The sequence below is a fragment of the Oryctolagus cuniculus genome, chromosome 5 (assembly GCF_051225735.1).
Source record: "Oryctolagus cuniculus isolate XC-2025 breed Fujian yellow rabbit chromosome 5, ASM5122573v1, whole genome shotgun sequence".
Taxonomy (NCBI): Eukaryota; Metazoa; Chordata; class Mammalia; order Lagomorpha; family Leporidae; genus Oryctolagus; species Oryctolagus cuniculus.
This window is the reverse complement of record NC_142871.1, coordinates 122,440,133-122,463,050: the sequence shown is the minus strand read 5'-3', so window position 1 is coordinate 122,463,050 and position 22,918 is coordinate 122,440,133. Positions and strand designations below refer to the sequence as shown.

The following is a 22,918-nucleotide window of genomic DNA, read 5'->3' as shown; positions in this document are numbered from 1 at the left end:
ATTTCTCACTTTTTTTTTTTTTTTTTTTAAACAAGATTTATTTAACTAAGAAACCTCTAGCCAGAGTGGCCTGGAGGGGGACTCCAAGAGAGGAAGAACTCAAAGGGCTGGTGATAGTGGAGTTTTTAAACACAATTTTGGGGGGTGGAATGTCAGTTAGTACAAGGCAGGGACAAAGGCATCAAAAGATTTTATTTATATTATACAAAAGAGCCATCAGAAAGGTGGGATACCTAATTTGTTTTACAGTAAACTGGAAACTCAGAAGGATGGAATCAGAATTCTCTTGCTATTCTCATGATTAAATTGGAAATTCCTAAGGAATGAGACAGGCACTTTTGGCCTTGTTAAAGGTAATTTTTGGGAAAGTAAGCATTTTGCACTCCAGTTTCTACCTGGACCACCCTGATTGCTGATTAACCCATCTGACTCTTCATTTTCCTTCCCCCAGAAGAATGGACCCTAACTTCTGTTAGGGAATGTGCGACAGTGACCACTCTGGCTTCTTCAAGCTGAGTAGGGGTGGAGTAGAGAACAGCAGCCAAGACAGGGTTCCACCAGGAGGTGGCCTCTCAAGAGGGATGCAGTGCCAACTTGAAGAAACTACTTCCAGAATAGATGTTAATTTTAATACAGATTTAATGTATATGAAATTCAGAATTTTGAATAACCAAAAAAGGAAGCTTTATTTAATGTAGGGATAACTTTATGGAAATAAGAAGTTTGTATGGAAATACCTTTTATGTCACATACCAAAATATGCTCTAGAGTTACAAATTATTTTCAGATTGTAATCAGTAAGAAACAGTAGAAAATTTATCTCTAATACAAAGAAATTATTTTCTGGTCATTTAAGCCAAAGCAATTAATTATACACATTAAATATATAAATCTGAAGCTTTTATTTCTACAGTGGTCTTGAAGAGAATTATTTTTACATATGTTAAGAGGCTGAATATTGTCCTATACTATTTGATTTGGAAATTTGATATTTTGACAAATTTATGGTGTTTTGCAAAGTCCCTGTTTCTCTCATTTCCTCGGTCTGTAAACATCTTCCAACCAAACAAAAACCCCAGAAGTCAGAGTTAACAGAGAGAGAGGAAGAGGCAGAGAAAGAGATCTGCTGTCTGCTCGTTCACTCCCCAAATGGCTGCAGCAGCTATGGCTGAGCCAGGCTGAAGCCAGGAACCAGGAGCTTCATCCAGGTCTCGCATGTGGGTGGCAGGGGCCCAAGCACTTGGACCATTTTCTGCTGTTTTTCCTAGGCAGGGAGGTGGATTGAAGTGGAGCAGCCAGGACATGAACCGATACCCATGTAGGATGCCAATGTTGGAAGTGGCAGCTTTATCCACCATACCACAACACCATCCCCAACAATGGAAATATTTTTAAATTTATGGAAAGAAACAGTATTGAGTATTTTCTTAGAGAATGGTTATATAGAAAGATACATTAGGAGAGAACATAGAAAAATGACAAAATAAGTTAAGGAAGAGAGTTTATTGGCTAGAGGTTTTTGTTTGTTCTAGTATAATATTTAATTTTTAAAAATAGGGCCAGGATTGTGGCATAGTGGGTTAAGCAGCTGCCTGTAATGATGTTATCTCATATGGACGCTGGTTCGCGTTCCACTGCTCCATTTCCGATCAGGCTCCCTGATAATGTGCCTGAAAAGCAGGGAAGGATATAGCCCAAGAGTTTGGGTTTCAATACCTGTGTGGGAGACCTGGAAAAATCTCCTGCCATTGCTTCCATTTGGGCAGTGAACCAACACATGGAAGATTTCTGCCTCTCCTTCTCTCCCAAACTCTGCCTTTCAGATAAATAAACCATTAAAAAAAAATAATAAAAATAGAGAAAGAAATATAAAGTTTGTTATCTTATCAAATATATTATAATTTGCCTTGTGCTGTGACATATGTTGATATTCATTTTACCAAATTGCTTGAGGACTTTAGTATCCTGCCTGGAAAATAAATGATAGCTGCCGGCGCCACGGGTCACCAGGCTAATCCTCCGCCTTGTGGCACCAGCACACCGGGTTCTAGTCCCGGTCGGGGTGCCAGATTCTGTCCTGGCTGCCCCTCTTCCAGGCCAGCTCTCTGCTGTGGCCTGGGAGTGCAGTGGAGGATGGCCCAAGTCCTTGGGCCCTGCACCCCATGGGAGACCAGGAGAAGTACCTGGCTCCTGCCATCGGATCAGCGTGGTGTGCTGGCCGCAGCGCGCCAGCCACGGCGGCCATTGGAAGGTGACCCAACTGCAAAAGGAAGACCTTTCTCTCTGTCTCTCTCTCTCACTGTCCACTCTGCCTGCAAAAAAAAAAAAAAAAACAAAAACAAAAAAAAAAACAAAAACTGAATATGGAAAATTGTTTTTAAAGAGCAGATAATATTTCTTCCTTTATTTTATTATGAACTGCTCTGAAGTCACTTAATTTCTTTATCTCAGGTTTGCTATGGTTTGCTGAATTTTTACCTTTTATATTGAACCATTCAAACTAGAAAATCTGAAGTGTTTCTCAGCCAATAATGCTATTGCCCTTACAGAATTTTCCTTATGTACTGGGAGATTAGGCAGCAAGGATCCTATAAACATAATTTGACTAGATTCTTTAATTGAAAGACAACAATAAAAAATATTTTCTTTTTAGGAAAGAACTGGAAAAACTGAGAAAAGATTTGGAAGAAGAGAAGGCTCTTAGGAGTAATCTAGAGGTAATTTATTTCTCCTCAGCCCCGAGATTTTAGTCAGCAAAAATGTGCTTTTTCCCAGCCCAGCTGAGTGAATGGTTCTCCTGCAAAGTGTGCTGTCCTTCAGTTGGCACTCCTTTCTGCATGGTAGCCATTTAATTGAAACCTTGTTGACTCCCTGTCACATTCCATGCATTCATGCAGCAAATATGTTTTTAATACTGTTTTAGTCTGTGTAATCTGTAGCGTATATATTTGAGTAAAACAAATACGGTTCTTGCCTTTTTAAGAGTTTCTGCTTCTTTCTTAAGTTATATTTATATAGTTACTTTTCCTCTGCAATTAAAATTTTTTTTTTCTTTTTGATCTCCCAGGGAACAAAGCTGCTGGTGGTAATGGAATGGCTATTAGATTCTCCACCTTCCATTTCTCACTGAGTTATATCTTCATCCTCTGCCAAGGACTGGCAGTTTCACTTAGTTTATTTGTCTTCCTGGTCTTTCTTTTTCTCCTCCCTCATTTTTGCCATCACTTGTATTCTTTGTGCATGTATCAGAAAAGGTTTTGCCTTTTTTCAGAGGCTCTTTCCATTCTCTTTTTAAATATTTCATACTGTTCCGTACTTCTCCCCTGCCTTATTATTTAATGTCTTTTAGCACCATAGAGCAAGAGAGAAAATGGCACACTTGTTGTGACTACTTTTTTTTTAGTTCAAAACATGTATCAATTAGGCTTGGTACTTTCTGTATATTATCTCATTAGATACATATAACAAAGCTTTAAGGATTATTATTCCTTTTGTAAGAGTGAGAAAACTTGAGTTTAGAATAACTAACAGTGGTGGAACTGAAATTTTTTAACTTTTTGAAACAACAGATGACTGATTTTAGAATCTTTGATCTTAAGGATTAAGTTACACTAGGAATCTGGCCAAGTCACTTTGCCTTTAGCTCTACTTGTTGAGATAATATATGTGAAGATAACTATAAATTATGAGAATTCAGAAGATTATGAACATATTAAAATTATACTTTTTGAACGGCAGAGTCCTCGTAATGAAGTGTTTTTCTCATTGTTGAAGGAGAGAATTGATGCTTTCTTGAGAAAGCAAGGCCTAGATATATCTACATGTGGTGAAAGTTGATCAGAATACTAAAAATTGAAAAGAAAGTCAGTATACACTATGGGCTTTAGAGACCTGGACCTGATCAATACAGCCCCTATTGCTACTTGCTAACCTGGAAACATTGACATGCTATTTAATATCTTTGAGCCTCAAGTTAGTCATTTACAATATGTCAAAATAAATGGTTTTCTGTAATTATTAAAATATGATGAATTTATTTCTTTCTTAATTGCTTAGGTTAGGAATTTCTGGCCAGTGAAGAATGTTTTCTGCCTAAAGGTGGAAACATTACTAATACATTGAATCCTACAAGTGTTTATGGATTTTAAATATTATTCAATTTAGGAAATACTGTTTATAGAAGATGGAATTGAAACTAAGTGATGTTAAGTGATTTACTAATAACACATAGGCAATTGGTGAAAAACACAGCACTAAACTTGTTCTTTCTTATTACTGTTCTGTACTTTTCCCTTTGTTTAATTTTAGATACATAAACATTTGTTAATTTGGTTTCAAAGTTCTTTTTGGTCTTTGTAGGACTGATTTGCTTAACAGTTATAATTTTAAATGTTTGTATTACTTAATATCCTGGCTACTTTGTTCAATGCACATCACTTTTAACATTTTGCTTTTCTCGTCACCTATTTTTTAAGAATGTACATTGTACATTCTGTTGAATCTTCATTCAGCAATATTTTTTACACTAGGAAAAGTTGTATTTTAGATCTGGGCATCAAAACCTGAAGACTTGAAATTGTGATTGCATTAGAATGACATGGATTATAATCAAGTTTACTGAAGTAAGAACTTTTCATCTGTTGCTCAATTTATGTGTTGTATTTTAGATGGAAATAGAGAAGCTGAAGAAAGCTGTCCTGTCTTCTTGAGGTGGTGCGGACCCAAAGGTTTTTAATGCTACAAAGATTCAGAAGCAACACTATGGACTTCAACTGACTTCTTACTTAACAAATGCTGGTGTTGTGATAAATATTAGCATATGAACTATAATATCTATGGAAATGTAAGGGGGGGTGAAATTTTTTTTATATATTTTGTTTTGCCAATATGAAAAAAAGAGGCCTTATTTCTTACTGTGCTGGGATTGCAGACTTTTTTTTATCTGTTTGCTTGAAAATACTACTGAATCTGTATAAAAAGGAAAGAAAGTTCACAATAGTTTTTTATTGAAACTTGTAGTATTATTTTTAAAGAGATCTATACTATAAATATGGTATTATCTTTACAAGTAATCTGTAAGATAAACTATTTGAGAGGTTCAAATTAGCTTTATAGTAACTATAGTCACTACTTTTCCCATAGTGCATAAGAGATATAGACTTTGTGGGTGTATATATACGTATTTACTTCTGGCTTCTTACCCAGGATTACACTGTTGTGCCTGTTTGTCTGCAGTGCTGTTAATATTTTGGGTGGTGAAATAGTTTCCTAGCTGTAAACCATATTACCCACCCATGCATATAGTGATGACTAGTGAATTAATCAAAATATTCAACTTTTAAAATATTTTATATTGCTTGCACTATGGCATTCATAAGAGGAATTTAGTTAAAATGTTTTGGGTTGTTAAACATATTGGAAATGTGAGCTTTATTTTAAATTTATTAAGTCTAAGGAATCTAAAAACATCAGTTTAACCATTTACTTGTGCCTAGAAACCACAGCACATATGAAATAATGTAAACACCAGCCTTACTGCTATACTTTTCTGCAAATATTACTCATTGGTGTTTTAGTTCTTAATGGTCCTCCCTCTGATTTTGAATAATGTGCATATTTGGAAAACAAAACCCACATCTTTTCACAAACATGTGGTTTCATACTTTATAAGTAATCATCATGTAAATACTCAGGTTTTACAACGTACAATTTACATAATACATCAAACTCATGGAGATATTATGAACTGTAATTTATGTACCAACTTTGGAATGAGTGTTAGTACAGGTTAAGCATCCCTAATCCAAAAGTCCAAAATAGAAAATGATCCAAAATCTGAAATTTTTTAAACATTAACATGATACCTCATGTGGAAAATTTCACATATGACCTTCAGTGATGGATTGCTTTCACAATACATACCAAATGTATTGTATAAAATTATCTTTTGTCTATGCATATAAGGTATATATGAAACATAGAGGATTTTATGTTTAGATTTGGATCCATTTTCCATGATAGTTCATTATGTATAAGCAGATACTCTAAAAATTTGCAACACTTTTAATCACAAGATTTGAGATAAGGGATACTCAACCTGCAAGTCATAAAACATCATTATACCTTATTTAAACCAAGTATAGTTGACCATAATGAAAATACATTTTGATAGAATGGATGAATTTGTTTCTTCAAAGTCACTTATGAACAGCTGAATGCTTTAAAATGTTATTCTATAGGTAGTATGTCTAAAAATACATGTGAGTTTATTTAAAATCTAAAAAGTGAAAATTTGGGGTTTTAAACTGTTTTATTTGCAAATGAATACCAGTTACCATACTTCCATTTTTTGTTATTCTAAACCAACAAACCAGTATTCTTCCTTTATGTTTTAATCTCATAATACAGAAATTGTGTAAATGAAATTTTGTCCTGTTGTTTGAAAAATGAGAACTGAAGTACAAAATAATAGAAATTCCAATACATGATTACTTAATGTTTAATTTGCAACTTCTGTTTGAACTTTTGAGGAAAGCTAATTGTGCATTGAGTATGTATATTTGAATTCTTTAAAGTCTTCAGACTCTTCTACCAAACAGAATTATTGTCCCCTATTTTGTTAAGTGACTTGCCAAATGAATGATTTCATTCTTGTTAAGTAAATTAGACCTAGAAACCATCCTCCAGCTTTCCCACTGAAAAAACAATAGTTACCCCTCACCACCTGAATAATGAGGTGGGGGATGTTCTAGCAGATTGCAGACTATTTTTAGTTTTTTGGGTCATTTTTCAGTAGTACATAAAATCAGTATGGTCATGTGAGTACTGAAATACATTTAAAGCTTTTGCTGGTATGTTTCTCAGTCAAAATAGACAAGTAATTGAAGTATTATGTCTATTTTTCTGCCCTTGACAAAATAGTAAAGAAAAACCAAACAAATAAAAATTAAAGGGGAAAATTACTCCTTTGATCTAGCAGTTTATCAGTATTGCTCGTTATGGTGAAATTTACTAATTTTTTGTCTTACTAATGTTCATATCACAAAGTGATATGCAATAAAAATAGTCTTCACTTGGAGGATAAATCATTTGGTTTTTTCCCCACACATAAATATAAATAACAGGTTCAAGGTAAATAGCATGGAATCTGTTGTTGCCAAATTTTTAGTGAATATATTGTTCAGGTTTGCTATTCTTTGAAACATGTAATACTAGTTTCAATTTTATTTCAATATTATTTGTGTGTGTGACCATTAAACTTCTGTCTTATTTTAAAATGGTTACCTCTTTCCAACTTCACAGAATTTTACAGAATTAAATAAATTGTAAGGATTTTACAAAACTTTATAAAAAAAATCTGAAGATGCAGAGAGAATGAGCCTTGTGTGACAAAGGATTCTTTTTTATGCTCCATACTATTGATCAGAAAAAAAAAATTAAGTACTCTCCAGATTTTTTGATAAACATCTTATGCTTGCATTTAAACTTGAAGTGTATGAACAGAATGAGACAATCAGTTAAAATCAGAAATACAGAGTGTTACAATTTAATGGCCTTGTTTTGCTGTAGCAATAAAATGACCAAGTGCAATGACTTGATTAAATAAAATCATCTTTTAAAAGTTGCTGCTATGAATATTTTTAGCTATAAAATTTTAGCCTTGTTTTCGCCTGACTCGCCTTCAGTAATTATTATGTAATGCAATTGATGTTGTGGTAATCTAACATTCCAAAAAAAAAAAACCATACATAAATATATATATATATATTATATATATATATATATGAGGAATCTCAAAATAGTATTTCACTGACTTGTTTACAGGTGCTGTAAAAAAGCATGCTTCTCCCTTCAAAAAGAAAAATTAATAATAAAAAATAATTGAATTGCCTGTTGTGTCAGTCTTTTTATTTACCTTAACATATACTTATATAATCTGATGAAAATTATATTATTTTGAGTTTTCCAAATAATTTTTTTTGGATGCTGCATTCTTTTCTCTGGGAGAGATACTCCATTTATTAGTACAGTATTATATTGCTCAAGCTGCTGCCATCTTACAGATTTTATCTCCCTGATCGGCCACTGATTGCCACTAGGGAGAATTCCAGGCTCTGATAGAGTTAATCAGACTCGGATTTTAAAGAACCTGCAACAAAAAAGCTAGACTCAGTATGGGAGCTCTCCACAGTGAAATCTTTTTGTCATCTGATAAAAGCTGATTCAAAAGAACAGAATTCAGTAGAGTATAAAGACATGGAAACAGGATCCAGAAGGATTAAAAAACAAAAAAGGCTTAATTCACTTTATTTTTCTTGTGTAAAAACCTTATGTTGTAGCCACAGCTGGGACCTCTGCACAGACACCTTGGTGTGAATCTTCACAAGATGGTCCGTGAACTCCTGATAGGGGGATTTGGTGAACACAGTCTGTTTCCAGAGGTCAGGGGAGACAGCATTGTAGGTGGCCTTGGTGAAGTTGCCCAGAGTGGCAGTGCAGTCCCTGGCTGAAGTGTAGCAGTCATCAGTGCCAGCCATCAGCTACAGCTTCTTGGAGAGGGGAACAGGCTTGAGGAATACTAGCACAGAGCCAGAGTCCGGTCACCTTGCAAGGCTCCGTGTTGGGTTTGCTGATCTTGTTCCCGCAGCACCCCCTCCACACAGCCACAAGGGACAGCTTGGTCAGGATGATGGTCCCTCGGATGGCAGTGGCCACCTGCTCGGAGCACTTCACACCCAGGCCGACCTGGCCATTGTGGTACCCAGTGGCAACAAATGCTTCAGACTTGGTCTGCTGCCTGGCCCACGTCTGCTGCTGCACCGGCACGATCTTCAGCATCTCCTGCTTGCGGAGGGCTGCTTCCAGGAAAAAGTCAGTGATCTCAGACTCTTTGATGGGCATGGGGAACAGGTAGATCTCCAGGGACTTGATCTTCATGTCCTTGACCAGGCTGCCCAGCTTGTTGACAGTGAGCCATTCCTTGTCCTTCTGGCAGCCTCGAGCTCCATGGCCTCCACCTCAGCCCTAGCCGCAACCGCAGTGGAGGATACTATTGCTGAAGCTTTCACCAAAGCCTCCCAGGTCCCCAGGGCCTCCGGGCCCTCCTGCTGCACCAGCCATTTGATTCTCAGAGAAGAAGCTCCAGAAGGAGTTTGAAACTGATTACATACATTCTTAAGCCCCTGCTACCCTTTGCCTGTTTTTGTGAGAACACATTTGCTGTAAGTTGCTTTTGTTTCTGAACTTAGTTGAAAATCCTGATAAATACAAGAAACAAGGTGGAATTAGGACAGGAAGGTCCATATCCAATTGCTGAAATTATGCCACATACATTGCTGTAGGTTTTCTAGAAGATTTGAAACAGAGTAAGACACCACCATGAAGCAATATGAAAAGTAAGTGTGGTGGTGTTAAAGTTCTCATTCAAAGGTGAGTCATCAGATAGACAAAAGTATTTTGATAGGTACACATTATATTAAAATGTACAACAAGGCGATTTCCCTGGAGAGAGATTTAATTAAAATTCCTTGTGTCTCAGGAGGCAAGAATGACACAGTGTGTGACAGCAAGGTGTATCAAAGTACAGAACTTTAAAAAATTGGGTATTGATGCTTTCCGCAAATTTGAAGATTTTAATAGACTAATCATACCATGGATAAGTAGGAAATATATTTCAAGCTCTAAAGGCAGCAAGGTCAGATGGGATCATAGCTCTGTTTTAACATTTTTTTTTTTACTTTTTAAAATATTTAAGGAATATATTAATACTTTAGATTTTAAGAGTCACAGCAAATGTGTGATAATTACAAACCCATTCTCATCAATTATGAATATAATATTAATAAAAAGAACAGATTCGGCTGGCGCCGCAGCTCACTAGGCTAATCCTCTGCCTTGTGGTGCTGGCACACCGGGTTCTAGTCCCGGTCGGGGCGCCGGATTCTGTCCTGGCTGCCCCTCTTCCAGGCCAGCTCTCTGCTGTGGCCAGGGAGTGCAGTGGAGGATGGCCCAAGTGCTTGGGCCCTGCACCCCATGGGAGACCAGGAGAAGTACCTGGTTCCTGCCATCCCATCGGATCAGCGCGGTGCGCCGGCCACAGCGTGCCGGCCGCAGCGGCCATTGGAGGGTGAACCAACGGCAAAGGAAGACCTTTCTCTCTGTCTCTCTCACTGTCCACTCTGCCTGTCAAAAAAAAAAAAACAGATTCAATGTAGTTTACCTGATCTTTAAACTACTCAATGCTAAAAAAAGAGTTGAATACTCCCCAATTCCATGAAATGAATTCAGCATGATTTAAATATTTAAACCTGACCACCATAGACCAATCTTATTTGTGAAGATTTTATCAGGAAGCTTACCAATCTTGATGCATTATATAAAATTGGGAGGGGGGGTTACATTGAGCAAGGAGGGCAGGAGAAAAGCAGGTGAGATACTTCCTTTTCTGACTGCTGTTGTGAACCTCGCAGTGAGTTTATACCACTGCCTTCGTGCATATTGAATCAGCAGTTCTTCCTTGCATTTGCAACACTAAAAAAGTGACTAACATCTTAGTATTACCATGAAGGTAAATTTAGCCTTGTGGGCCACACATTGAGAATGTCTGATAAGGTAACCGGATTTAGTTCCTAGCATATAAGATTCTGTAAATGCCTAATGGATGAATCAGTAAATAACAGAAGAGATAGTCCGCTCCTGTATCTTCAAGCTCTCCTTTGCCTTTTCTTTCCTCTTCAACTATTCAAGTTGAAAAATTCTCTCAGTATTAACTACTGTTATACCAATTGCTATAAAATTGCCATCCTTTTAGGGACTCTGAATTAGTGTGTTTAACAAATATGTTATACTGGACAGTAGGTGATAAGCATACTAACTCATCTAAAAATATGTATAATATTCATAGCTAATTTTGTATGGTGGTTACTATGTACAGTGTTCCAGGTGAATTATCTATTAACAAAAACCCTATGTGATAGGCATATTGCTATCTTTTACAGATGAGGAAACAAGCTCAGAAAAATTAAGCAATTTTGGTCTTGATCATATTTATTAGTGTTTATTTATTTGAAAGGCAGAATGACACAGAAATCTTCCATCTGCTGATCACTCATCCGAATGTCAGAAACAGAGATGGACCAGGCCAAAGCCAGGAGCGTGGAATTCAATCTGATTCTTCCCCAGGATGGCAGTAACTCAGGTACTTGAGCCATTACCTACTGTCTCCCAGATTGCACATTAGCAGCAAGCTGGATCAGAAGCTGAGAAACTGGGACTCAAGGTACTCTGATAAGGGATGTAGACCTCCCAAATGACAACCACAGTACCACACTAGTCATATGCTTTATTGTCAACTTAGAAAATGTGTCAAAAAAGGGTCCTGAGAAATCAGATTTTTTTCTGGTTCTGTTTCTTTGATTTTGTAATCCTTTATATTATCCGAGCATCAGATTTTTCTGGTAAATTTTTTCAGACTAAGTAATTTATAATGTCCATTTTCAATGGACCCATAGTCATCTATTCATATTTCTACATGTCACATAGTCACACATAAGAGTTTGGGGGAAATTCTTGATTCTTAGTGTACATCCTTGCAAACTTAAATGGTTGCCAGTAGCTTTAACAAGAGATATGTTAACAAAAAACCTAGTCAACTTCCACATGGAAATTGAATGACCACTAGATGGCAGTCAAATAAAGCTCAATTGCTTTTGTGCATGGTAAAAACCACAAATACATGGAATAGCTGCAAATAAAATCACAGAGGGTTCACTCTGATGCATTGAATTCACTCAGACACAACCACCCCATACTCCTAAACCAACCACTTCCCAAAGATAACAAAGTATTTGGGGATTTGAAAATTACTCTAAAAATTAGTGGCTGTGTAAACTTGAGAAATCACTCACATTGTGTCACTTATCTATAAGAGGTCTAAAACATCTTACCATAACTTAAAGTCTTTCACCCTTGCCATGTACTCAGGGAAGAGAGAGAAAGGGGACTTTCAGCTCTGGGAGTGCAATCAATAGCAATACCATCCTGCTGCTGTTTGTCACTCTTGTTGGATATTGATGCCCAGAATGCTCCTTTGACTCCTGGTACCACAGGAAATCCTAGGCCCTCTCCACCACATTTTATTTACAATTTCTTGCCTTGTATTCTTTTTTACAAAAAGATTTTGTTTATTTATTTATTTATAAGACAGAGTTAGAGGGAGAGACAAGAAAGCAATCTTCCATCTACTGGTTTACTCCCCAAATGGCTGCAACAGCCTAGACTGGGCAAGGCTGAAGCTTGGAGCCAGGAGCTTCTTCCTGGTCTCCCATGTGGGTGCAGTGGCCCAAACACGTGGGCTGTCCTCTGCTGCTTTCCCAGTCACAATAGTATGGAGCTGGATCAGAAGTGGAGTGGCTGGAACTTGAACCAGCACCCTTATAGGGATGCCAGCATCGCAGCTGACAGCTGTACCTACTATACAACAACGCCAGTCCCCAGCCTTGTATTCTCTTGGAATGGCTCCTGTTTCTCCATTTTGATCTGTAATGTGCTTCTACTTCAACCAGAACCAAGAGAAAAGAAATCGCCTGTGTGGTTACACATATAACAAGCTCAGAAAATAGGGAGGTTGAGCTATGAGCTTCTTAAAGAGTTCCTGGTAGAACGTGTCTTGTTTTGCTCATTTCTGTCTTTTGAAAGGCCTCACACAATCCACCCAGAGTTGAAATCTGACAGTTACAGCCCAGGGCAGGTGGTCTGCACAGCATCCGTGATGCCAGTGACCATGCTTGAAAACACAAATCCATTTTAGCTCGAATTCTAAGAATAGAATGACTGCTTTTTCTAAAACGGGGTTAAAATGTCCATCATGTGGTAATGATGGGACAATGGGTCACAGAAGCAAAGAATAATACTACTCCAGAATAGACCCAGTCATCTGAAACATGTTAGGTGTGAAACATGCTGTGTTGGAGAGAGTAGGACAACTTTACACAGCTCTTTCCAGTAACAAGTAAAATAACAGCCAGCCATGGCACATTTTAGGGGAAAAAGCCTTCCACCAATACCAGTTGATCTCAGCTCAAACAAGTCACAAAACTAGTGATCATAATTCATGATAGTGAGAAAGGTCCTGTAGTATATAAATAACAAAATGGGATACATAAAAATATTCAGGTATAAAAGGGACCATTTCCTAAGTCTCACTAAGATTGATACCATGGGCCTGCGCTGTGGTGCAGTGGGTTAACGCCCTGGGAAGCACTGGCATACCCATATAGGCGCCCGTTCGAGACCCAGCTGCTCCACTTCCGATTCAGCTCTCTGCTATGGCCTGGGAAAGCAGAAGATGGCCCAAGTCTTTGGGCCCCAGGACCCACGAGGGAGACTCAGAAGAAAATCCTGGCTCCTGGCTTCGGATCGGTGCAGCTCTGGCCGTTGCAGCCAATTGGGATTGAACCATCAGATGGAAGACCTCTCTCTCTCTCACTCTGCCTCTCCTCTCTCTGTATAACTCTGACTTCCAAATAAATAAATAAATCTTTAAAAAAAAGATTGATACCAGTCCCCTGGAAGGAGGGAAAGAAATGGAGGCTGAAGTAAAATATGAGGAAACTTTAAAGAGTTCATGGGGAAAATGCAAAAAAAAATTAATAATAAGCTTATTTGGTACAAAAACTAGTTGAAATCCATGCAAAGCTGTTTCATAATATGCATTTTCCATGGACTTTTTGAGGTACTCTCATAATGTATATTTTTGTCCATTGCATATATGAATGTTTATATAATGCAAAAATGCCTTTTTGTTTGTTTAGTTCATCTCAATCTAGGCCTTTCTCACTGACAGCAGGAAAATAAGAAAATTCACCATTCAAAGGTAACAATCTCATCTAGTTTAAAGTATAATAGGCATATAAAATAAGTATCAATCAAAACAAAATTCTTCTCTGTGGGGAGCAGCCCGGACTGGACTGAGTTACTGGAATTAAGACTTATTCTATGCATCTGCTCTCCCACAATATGGCGCTGGGAGAGAAGTAAACAGCTTCCGCACAGCTGCCTCCAGTTCAGCTAATAAACTGTAGGACTTGCTCCTGATTGGAGGAGAGCAGCGTACTCGGCGTGTGGGCAGCCGAGTTGGGATTGGCGGAGGAGGACTATAAAGGAGGAGAGAGACGGCATGCACCAGGAACATCTAAGGGGAACATCTAGCTGAAGGAACACCTGTGCAGCCCCCCGAGAAAGCCGGCCGGCGGTGTGCCGTTCCCCTGCGGAAGTGGGGAATGCGGCCAGGGGAACTGCCCTTCCACGGAGGTGGAAGGGATAGTAGCCAACCCGGGAAGAACCAGCAGCAAACCCGGGGAGGGCCGAGCAGACGAAAGAACAGCGCAGGGTTCAGTGTCGTTCCTCCACGAAGAGGGGGAGCGACATAATGGTGCCGTGACTCGGATATGAAGCCTAGGCAGGGTTTAGTGTCGTTCCTCCACGAAGAGGGGGAGCGACACTTCTCAATTTGTTTCTACCCACTCCAGAGACCTGCCTTTATTCTTAGTACAGTGTTTATGTGTGTGTGCACTCGCATGCATGCCTGTGAACATGTGTGGGCAGTGGGAAGTAGAGCATCCTCCTGACATTAGGACAAAGGAAGACTTCAGATCCACTCTTGCCTTCATTTTACTCCCCAGGGCAGCGACTTCACTAGCTAGCACTGGACCTCCTGCCTGATGTCCACTAAGTTGTTGCTGTTTCTGTTTGGACATGCCAAGGGAAGGGTATTTGCCCTAACTGTTAAGATACCATTTAAGTCTGTGTTCCATGTCAGACTGCCTGGGTGTGATGCCTGACTCTGACTCTTGATTTCAGCTTTCTGCTGGTGCAGACCCTGGTTGGCAACAGTGTTGATTCAAGTCACTGGATTCCTGTCACCCACACGACAGAACTAGATTAAGTTCCTGGCACCCAGCTTTAGCCCTAGCAAGAACCACTGAAGGCATCTGGGGGAGTGAACCAGTGGATGAGAACTCTCTGTAAAAAAGAAAAAGACAAACATGACAATGGTTTCCTAGGAAGTTTGGAATCCCCCATGGCATGCGCAGGATAATGGAGCACTGGTCCCTTGTTCATGGGTCTCTTCAAGAACAGTGTTGTGTTTCTGAGGCCCTCTGCCTCCTTTCCTCTGCAGCTGAGTATTAACCTGAGAAGAAACTCCTGTCTTCTGTCCTTACCCTTGCTCTTCTATTCCAAGGCTCCTCCCGTCCAGAAATGGAAGGCTCTGATTAGTTTTCTACTGCTGCCGAAATTAGGACAAATTTAGTAGCATAAAACAATAGAAATGTATTATTTTATATGCTGGAAGTCAGAAGTCTGATGTGGAAATCACTGGCTAAATCAAGGTTTACGAGAGGCTGTATTCCTTTTTAGAGGCTCTAGGAAGAACTCCTGTTGTCTTTCCCAATTTCTCAAGGCTCCTAGCATTTCTTGGCTCATCGTCCTTTTTCTCTGTTTTCAAAGCCAGCAACAGTGGTGAAATGCCAATTCGTCTTACACTGCATCATTCCAGTCTTCCTCCATAGCCACATCTCCCTGACTCTCTCCCTCTCTACTTATAAGGATCCTTGGGATTATCTTGCGACCATCTAGATAATCTAGGCTAATCCGCCCAATTTGAGGTCCTAATTTAATCACATCTGCAGAACCCCTTTTGCCACGTACAGTAGCATAGTCACAGGTTCTGGGCCTAGGATGTGGACACTTGAGAGTTGGGTGTAGTTTTACTGCCTACAACAATCTCACCTTCCTGTCAGCCAACAATATTGCTATGTGCTAGCTTTCTGTTGCCTATGCCATGGTATCCACCCTCCCCTTCTTTCTGGCAGTAGTATTGGGAAAGGCTTCCAGGGAAGAATTCAATTCATCAGGGAGAGTAAGTACTTTTTTGTGTATGTATTTTGAAAAATTCCCAGTATGAATAGTGACTTTCTCATGGAATTCTCAGGTCAGACTTTTTTTTTTTTTTTTGTACAGGCAGAGTGAATAGTGAGAGAGAGAGAGAGAGACAGAGACAAAGGTCTTCCTTTTGCCGTTGGTTCACCCTCCAATGGCCGCCACAGCTGGCGCGCTGCAGCCGGCTCACCGCGCTGATCCGAAGGCAGGAGCCAGGTGCTTCTCCTGGTCTCCCATGGGTGCAGGGTCCAAGCACTTGGGCCATCCTCCACTGCACTCCCTGGCCACAGCAGAGAGCTAGCCTGGAAGAGGGGCAACCGGGACAGAATCTGGCGTCCCGACCGGGACTAGAACCCGGTGTGCCGGCACTGCAAGGCAGAGGATTAACCTATTGAGCCGCGGCGCTGGCCACTCAGGTCAGACTTGAGATTATGCCATTGTATATAAATCCTTTGTAATTTTCATAATCTCTTGAGGTGGACAAAAATCATTAAAAAAAAAAAACAGAATTCATTGCATAGATTTCACAGAGTGAATAGTTGGACTGGCTAGAAGATATTTTTCTTTATTAGAAAATATTTATTATTTATTTGAAAGGGGAGAAAGAGATCTCTTCCATCTGCTGGTTCACTCCCTAAAAGACTGCAACAACCGAGGCTGGGTCCCACTGAGGCCAGGAGCCTGGAACTCAATCCAGGTCTCAGTGTGGGTGGTCAGGAGCCCAAACATTTAGGTCATCTTCTGTTACTTTCCCAGGTACATTAGCAGGGAACCGGATTGGCAACCATGCAGCTGGGATTGAAACTGGCACCCATATGGAATGCCAGCATTACAGGCCATGGCTTAACCTGCTGTGTCCCAACACAATACCACTGGATGATAGCTTTCTATTGCAAATGAGATTCAGGTCCTCCAAATAAGAAGTTGTAGGTAAGTAGAAATCTCATAGGATTAGGTCCTTTAAAATTGCTTTGCTGTTCTTTTGGTGAGTGGATTTTTCCACATGGCATTAATGCCACATCCGTCTATGGCCTTTACTGCTTTGCATGTGAGAAGCCAGGAAATTGTACATACTCTAGAATTCCCTTCTTCTGGAGGTAGAGAGGCAAAAGAAAAATAGCCATTAGTGTCCAGGTGCGGTTGCAGGTGCATGTGGGTGGACTGCAGGTTAAAGGGGGTGGAGCCACCTGGGCTGCTCCTAGGAATCACCCACACTTGAGCTGTGGGCTACAGCACTGGGGCACCGCCTTTAAGATCTTTTGCTTCAAACTTGCTCTGGTATTCCCACAAACACTGTTGTGTCTTTATCAGCATTTTCTCTTCTCCTGTGGAGTAGCAGGGGATTACAGAAGACTCTGATTTGTACTGAAATTTTGGGAACTGCCTACTTTGGAGCTGCAGGCTGAGAATCTTGGTGACAGCTTCCTATTATCCTTCTCCCAGCCCTTCCAACACATGGTAAGACTAAATCCTTAGATCAAAATTCTTCATCCTTGAAATACAATGCAGTGCTAGTCATGATAGCTAACACTTACTAAAGATTTCATGTGCCAGGTCGTCTTAGTCCACTTAGTGCTGCTGTAATGGAATACGTTAGACTGGGTAATTTATAAAGAACAGGAATTTATTTCTCACAATTCAGAGGCTATAAATTCAAAATGTAGGTACCAGCATCTAGTGAAGGCTGCATCTTCCAGAGGGATGGAACACTGTGTTCACATGTAGCAGAAGAGCACAAAAGCAAGGTACTGAGAGCTAAATGAAGCCCCCCTTTTAAGGGCCCTGATTCCCTTCACAATGGCAGAGTTCATGACCTAATCATATCTTGAAAACCCCACTTTTTAATACCATTGTATTGATAACAATTTAATTTTGATAGGGACACATAAAAATGATAGTGCAGGCATTCCAAATGATTTTTATATGAGTATGATTTTACATGGATTAACAATCCTACACAGCAGGCACTATTACTAAATATTTTAGTTTGCTTCATGTAACAAAAATCGTAGTTCTATAGATCTGTAAGAGGGAACATTTCTTTTTATTCTTGTGACAGAATGAGAGATGGAGGGAGGGAAGAGAGAAGAGAGATACCATCCACTAGTTCACTCCCCAAATGCCTGGGAGCCGGGAACAATCCAGATCATCTGCTGCCTCCCAGAGTACCCATTACCAGGAAGCTGGGATTGGAGCAGAGTCGGAACTCAAATCCAGGCACTCTGATGTAGGATATAGGGATCGCAAGCAGCAGTTTGACTGCAATATCAAATGCCTGCTTGGGAAGGTACATTTTTCAACTGAGCACATAGCTGCCCTGAAAATTTTCAGGACTTGTTAATAAGGAAAAGAGAATAAATATTGGATGGTTAAACAGTAGAGTTTGCCACATTCCTACTACTTTCGAAATGAGAAACTGGGAGAAGAGGAGCTTAAGTAATTTCAAGTCACCAATGTCATACAACTGGGAAGTAGTGAAGAAAGCATACATTTGTCTTCTTGAAAATCAAGTTCTGATGCAGTGGGTCTTTGCAGCTGTGCCAACAGCTATGTTCTTTTACCTCAGAAAAAATGTACTCACAGACATAATTTTGCATGCAGTTTTATCTGTTTCGTGTATTTTTTAAAAAAGATTTTATTTATTTATTTGAGAGGTAGAGTTACAGATAGTGAGAGGGAGAGACAGAGAGAAAGGTTTTCCATTGGCTGGTTCACTCCCCAAATGGCCGCAATGGCTGGAGCTTCCCTGTCTCCCACGTGGGTGCAGGGGCCCAAGCACTTAGGGCCATCTTTACTGCTTTCCCAGGCTACAGCAGAGAGCTGGATTGGAAGAGGAGCAGCTGGGACTAGAACCGGTGCCTATACGGGGTGCCAGCACTGCAGGTGGGGGATTAACCCACTGAGTCACAGCACTGGCCCCTGTTTCATGTATTTCTAAAGCCTATTATAAGTGCTTTTCTAGGACCTCCTGGGTTTCTTGATGGCATATTGATAAGAACTAACATTCTTCTTTCTATTAAGATAAAGTTTTGTAAGAGAGGATGTAAAGACAATGTGAGAGGGAAAGGTTACATTTTAGTATTTTAATTTACTACTGACAAGTTTTTCTACTTTTTAAATGGGACATAAGCATTGAGCCCAGGATTCTAACCTCGTCTAGTATTTACCATCAAGGGGACATTGAGTAGATTTCATCATCTATTTGGATCTCTTTCTTTAACTGAAAAAATTATTTGAATTTTTAAAGCAATTCTAACTCTAACATCCTAATTTTTTAATGTTACCTGTTCTTGCCCTTGATGTCACCTACATGAATAATAAAATGAGTTGCAAGTCTTCTTTAGAGAGTTACTATTGTTTAATCTTAGTGGAGGACTTCTATGGTCAACAAATCAACAGTGTGCAGTGGTGAACCCCCGAACCCCTGAAATGGAGGAGGAAGCAAAGAAGCTCTGGCCTAGACCAACACACACAGGGCCCTAAACAAAAACAGCATCTTCAATGCAGAATAAAGGTACAGCGAAGTGTATCTGGAAGATAAATGTAACTGGAGCAATTAGTAACTATAGTAAACAACACAGGAAATCAGCTGAAAGGACCAGTCCTTAAAAAGAAGACAAAGAAGTGGTTTGGAGGAAATTGATAAATACAATGAAAACACTTTACCCCAGGAATAATTCATCATCACAGTCAATTCCAACAATCAGATTCTTAAAATTAACCAAGTGGCAAAGAATGTGGCAGATAATTACACTGTAAAAGAAAGATAAGAGCTCCTTGTAATCAATTCAAGCTTAAATGCCTATTTAGTGACTAAATGGGAAATGGGGTTATTGACTACTTAAACAATGGATTTGAGGAAAGGTGGGTGGTGGGCAAAGGATAGTGAATATGTTAAAATTGTGTAAGGGTGAGATTTATAACTTTAGAAATAAGTTTTTCTGATGGCTAAGAATTCAAATTAACAAGTTTTCCTGTCCTTGTATTAAAAAAAATAGTGTTTTTCCTATACCAATGTGAAATAATTCCAAAAGCAAAAATAGCTTAGATACTTGATCTCTGGGAAATATTTGCTCCTAGAAGATTGAACTTTTGAACCAAATAAAATAGTTCATTATCAAGAGTAACAGCTTGCTCATCAAACTCACTTAAGACCTTCACTGTGTGGTGCCTACCCATTAAAGCCGTTAAGTAATAATTTCTGCCCAACCCCTCTGATTCCCCAGTTTTCAAGCCCTGAAAGCTCTGTGAATATTCCCTTTGACTTCTCCTTTATGAAACTTACAGAAGAAGGATTCTCTCTCTCTCTCTCTCTCTCTCTCTCTCTTTTTAACATTTATTTAATGAATGTAAATTTCCAAAGTACGACTTATGGATTACAATGGCTTCCCCCCCATACCGTCCCTCCCACCCACAACCCTCCCCTTTCCCACTCCCTCTCCCCTTCCATTCACATCAAGATTCATTTTTGATTATCTTAATATACAGAAGATCAGCTTAGTATACATTAAGTAAGGATTTCAACGGTTTGCTCCCACACAGAAACATAAAGTGAAAAATAATAGATGATTTTTTTAAAATGATGATGAAATCAGAGCAGACCTATTGTCATGTTTAATCCCAGTGAGAGTCAAGTTGGGAATTGATAATTTCTTTTTTCTTTCTTTTTTTTTTTTTACAGAAGATCAGTTTAGTATGCATTAAGTAAAAATTTCAACAGTTTGTACCCCCATAGAAACACAAAGTGAAATATATTGTTTGAGTACTCGTTATAGCATTAAGCCTCAATGTACAGCACATTAAGGACAGAGATCCTACATGAGGAGTAAGTGCACAGTGACTCCTGTTGTTGACTTTACCAATTGACACTCCTGTCTATGGCATCAGTAATCTCCCTATGCTCCAGTCATGAGTTTCCAAGGCTATGGAAGCCCTCTGAGTTCTCCGACTCTTATCTTGTTTAGACAAGGTCATAGTCAAAGTGGAGGTTCTGTCCTCCCTTCAGAGAAAGGTACCTCCTTCTTTGAAGACCTGTTCTTTCCACTGGGATCTCACTCACAGAGATCTTTTTGCCAGAGTGTCTTGGCTTTCCATGCCTGAAATACTCTCATGGGCTTTTCAGCCAGATCGGAATGCCTTTAGGGCTGATTCTGAGGCCAGAGTGCTATTTAGGACATCCGCCATTCTATGAGTCTGCTGAGTATCTCACTTCCCATGTTGGATCACTCTCCCCTTTATTTATTCTATCGGTTAATGTTAGCAGGTACTAGACTTGTTTATGTGCTCCCTTTGACTCTTAGTCCTTTCATTATGATCAATTGTGAACTGAAATTGATCCCTTGGAATAGTGAGATGGCATTGGTACATGCCACCTTGATGGGATTGAATTGGAATCCCCTGGTATGTTTCTAACTCTACCATTTGGGGCAAGTCAGCTTGAGCATGTCCCAAATTATACATCTCTTCCCTCTCTTATTCCCACTCTTATGTTTAACAGGGATCACATTTCAGTTAATTTTCAACACTTAAGAATAACTGTGTGATAATTACAGAATTAAACCAGTCATATTAAGTAGAACAGACAAAAAAAAATACTAAGAGGGATAATGTATTAAGTTGTTCATTAACAGTCAGGGCTATGCTGATCAAGTCACCATTTCTCATAGTGTCCATTTCACTTCAGGAGGTTTCCTTTTTGGTGTTCAGTCAGTTGTCACCGATCAGGGAGAACATATGGTATTTGTCCCTTTGGGACTGGCTGGCTTCACTCAGCATGATGTGTTCCAGATTCCTCCATTTTGTTGCAAATGACTGGATTTCGTTGTTTCTTACTGCGGTATAGTATTCTAAAGAGTACATATCCCATAATTTCTTTATCCAGTCTACCGTTGATGGGCATTTAGGTTGGTTCCAGATCTTGGCTATTGTGAATTGTGCTGTGATAAACATTAGGGTGCAGACCGCTTTTTTGTTTGCCAATTTAAATTCCTTTGGGTAAATTCCAAGGAGTGGGATGGCTGGGTCGAACGGTAGGGTTATCTTCAGGTTTCTGAGGAATCTCCAGACTGACTTCCATAGTGGCTTGACCAGTTTGCATTCCCACCAACAGTGGGTTAGTGTCCCTTTTTCCCCACATCCTCGCCAGCATCTGTTGTTGGTAGATTTCTGTATGTGAGCCATTCTAACCGGGGTGAGGTGAAACCTCATTGTGGTTTTGATTTGCATTTCCCTGATTGCTAGCGACCTTGAACATTTTTTCATGTGTCTGTTGGCCATTTGGATGTCCTCTTTTGAAAAATGTCTATTGAGGTCCTTGGCCCATCTCTTAAGTGGGTTGTTGGTTTTGTTGTTGTGGAGTTTCTTGATCTCTTTGTAGATTCTGGTTATTAACCCTTTATCTGTTGCATAGTTTGCAAATATTTTTTCCCATTCTGTCGGTTGTCTCTTCACTCTCCTGACTGTTTCTTTTGCAGTACAGAAACTTCTCAATTTGATGCAATCCCAATAGTTGATTTTGGCTTTGACTGCCTGTGCCTCCCGGGTCTTTTCCAGAAATTCTTTGCCTGTGCCAATATCTTGAAGGGTTTCTCCAATGTTCTCTAATAACTTAATGGTGTCAGGACGTAGATTTAGGTCTTTAATCCACGTTGAGTGGATTTTTGTGTAAGGTGTAAGGTAGGGGTCTTGCTTCATGCTTCTGCATGTGGAAATCCAGTTTTCCCAGCACCATTTATTGAATAGACTGTCCTTGCTCCAGGAATTGGTTTTAGATCCTTGGTCAAATATAAGTTGGCTGTAGATGTTTGGGTTGATTTCTGGTGTTTCAATTCTGTTCCATTGGTCTATCCTTCTGTTTCTGTACCAGTACCAGGCTGTTTTGATTACAACTGCCCTGTAGTATGTCCTGAAATCTGGTATTGTGATGCCTCCGGCTTTGTTTTTGTTGTACAAGATTGCTTTAGCTATTCGAGGTCTCTTG

The 22,918-nt window shown here is 39.4% G+C and overlaps 2 protein-coding genes and 1 pseudogene across 7 annotated transcripts in view; 2 read left to right on the top strand and 1 right to left on the bottom strand.

Annotated features, from left to right (window-relative positions):
• The window catches only part of CD2AP (CD2 associated protein), a 136,996-nt gene extending 129,105 nt beyond the window's left edge, over positions 1 to 7,891 (top strand). For 3 of the 6 annotated variants that reach the window (XM_089333215.1, XM_008263019.5, XM_051854659.3), the window contains 2 exons: positions 2,654 to 2,717; positions 4,668 to 7,891. In XM_089333215.1, the coding sequence (XP_089189341.1) occupies positions 2,654 to 2,717; positions 4,668 to 4,709 (106 nt within the window). In that variant the 3' untranslated portion in view covers positions 4,710 to 7,891. Of the gene's footprint in view, positions 1 to 249; positions 431 to 2,653; positions 2,718 to 4,667 lie in introns of those variants that run through there. The other 3 variants (XR_016234039.1, XR_016234038.1, XM_089333216.1) reach the window with 3 other exon arrangements.
• Positions 7,892 to 8,306: 415 nt separating this feature from the next.
• LOC100341950 (small ribosomal subunit protein uS5 pseudogene) lies at positions 8,307 to 9,072 on the bottom strand (annotated as a pseudogene).
• An 8,118-nt stretch (positions 9,073 to 17,190) lies between these two features.
• The window catches only part of LOC100342206 (putative adhesion G protein-coupled receptor F2P), a 76,060-nt gene continuing 70,332 nt past the window's right edge, over positions 17,191 to 22,918 (top strand). The window contains exon 1 of the mRNA XM_089333214.1: positions 17,191 to 17,397. The gene's annotated coding sequence lies outside the window, so the exon portion shown is untranslated. The remainder of the gene's footprint in view (positions 17,398 to 22,918) is intronic.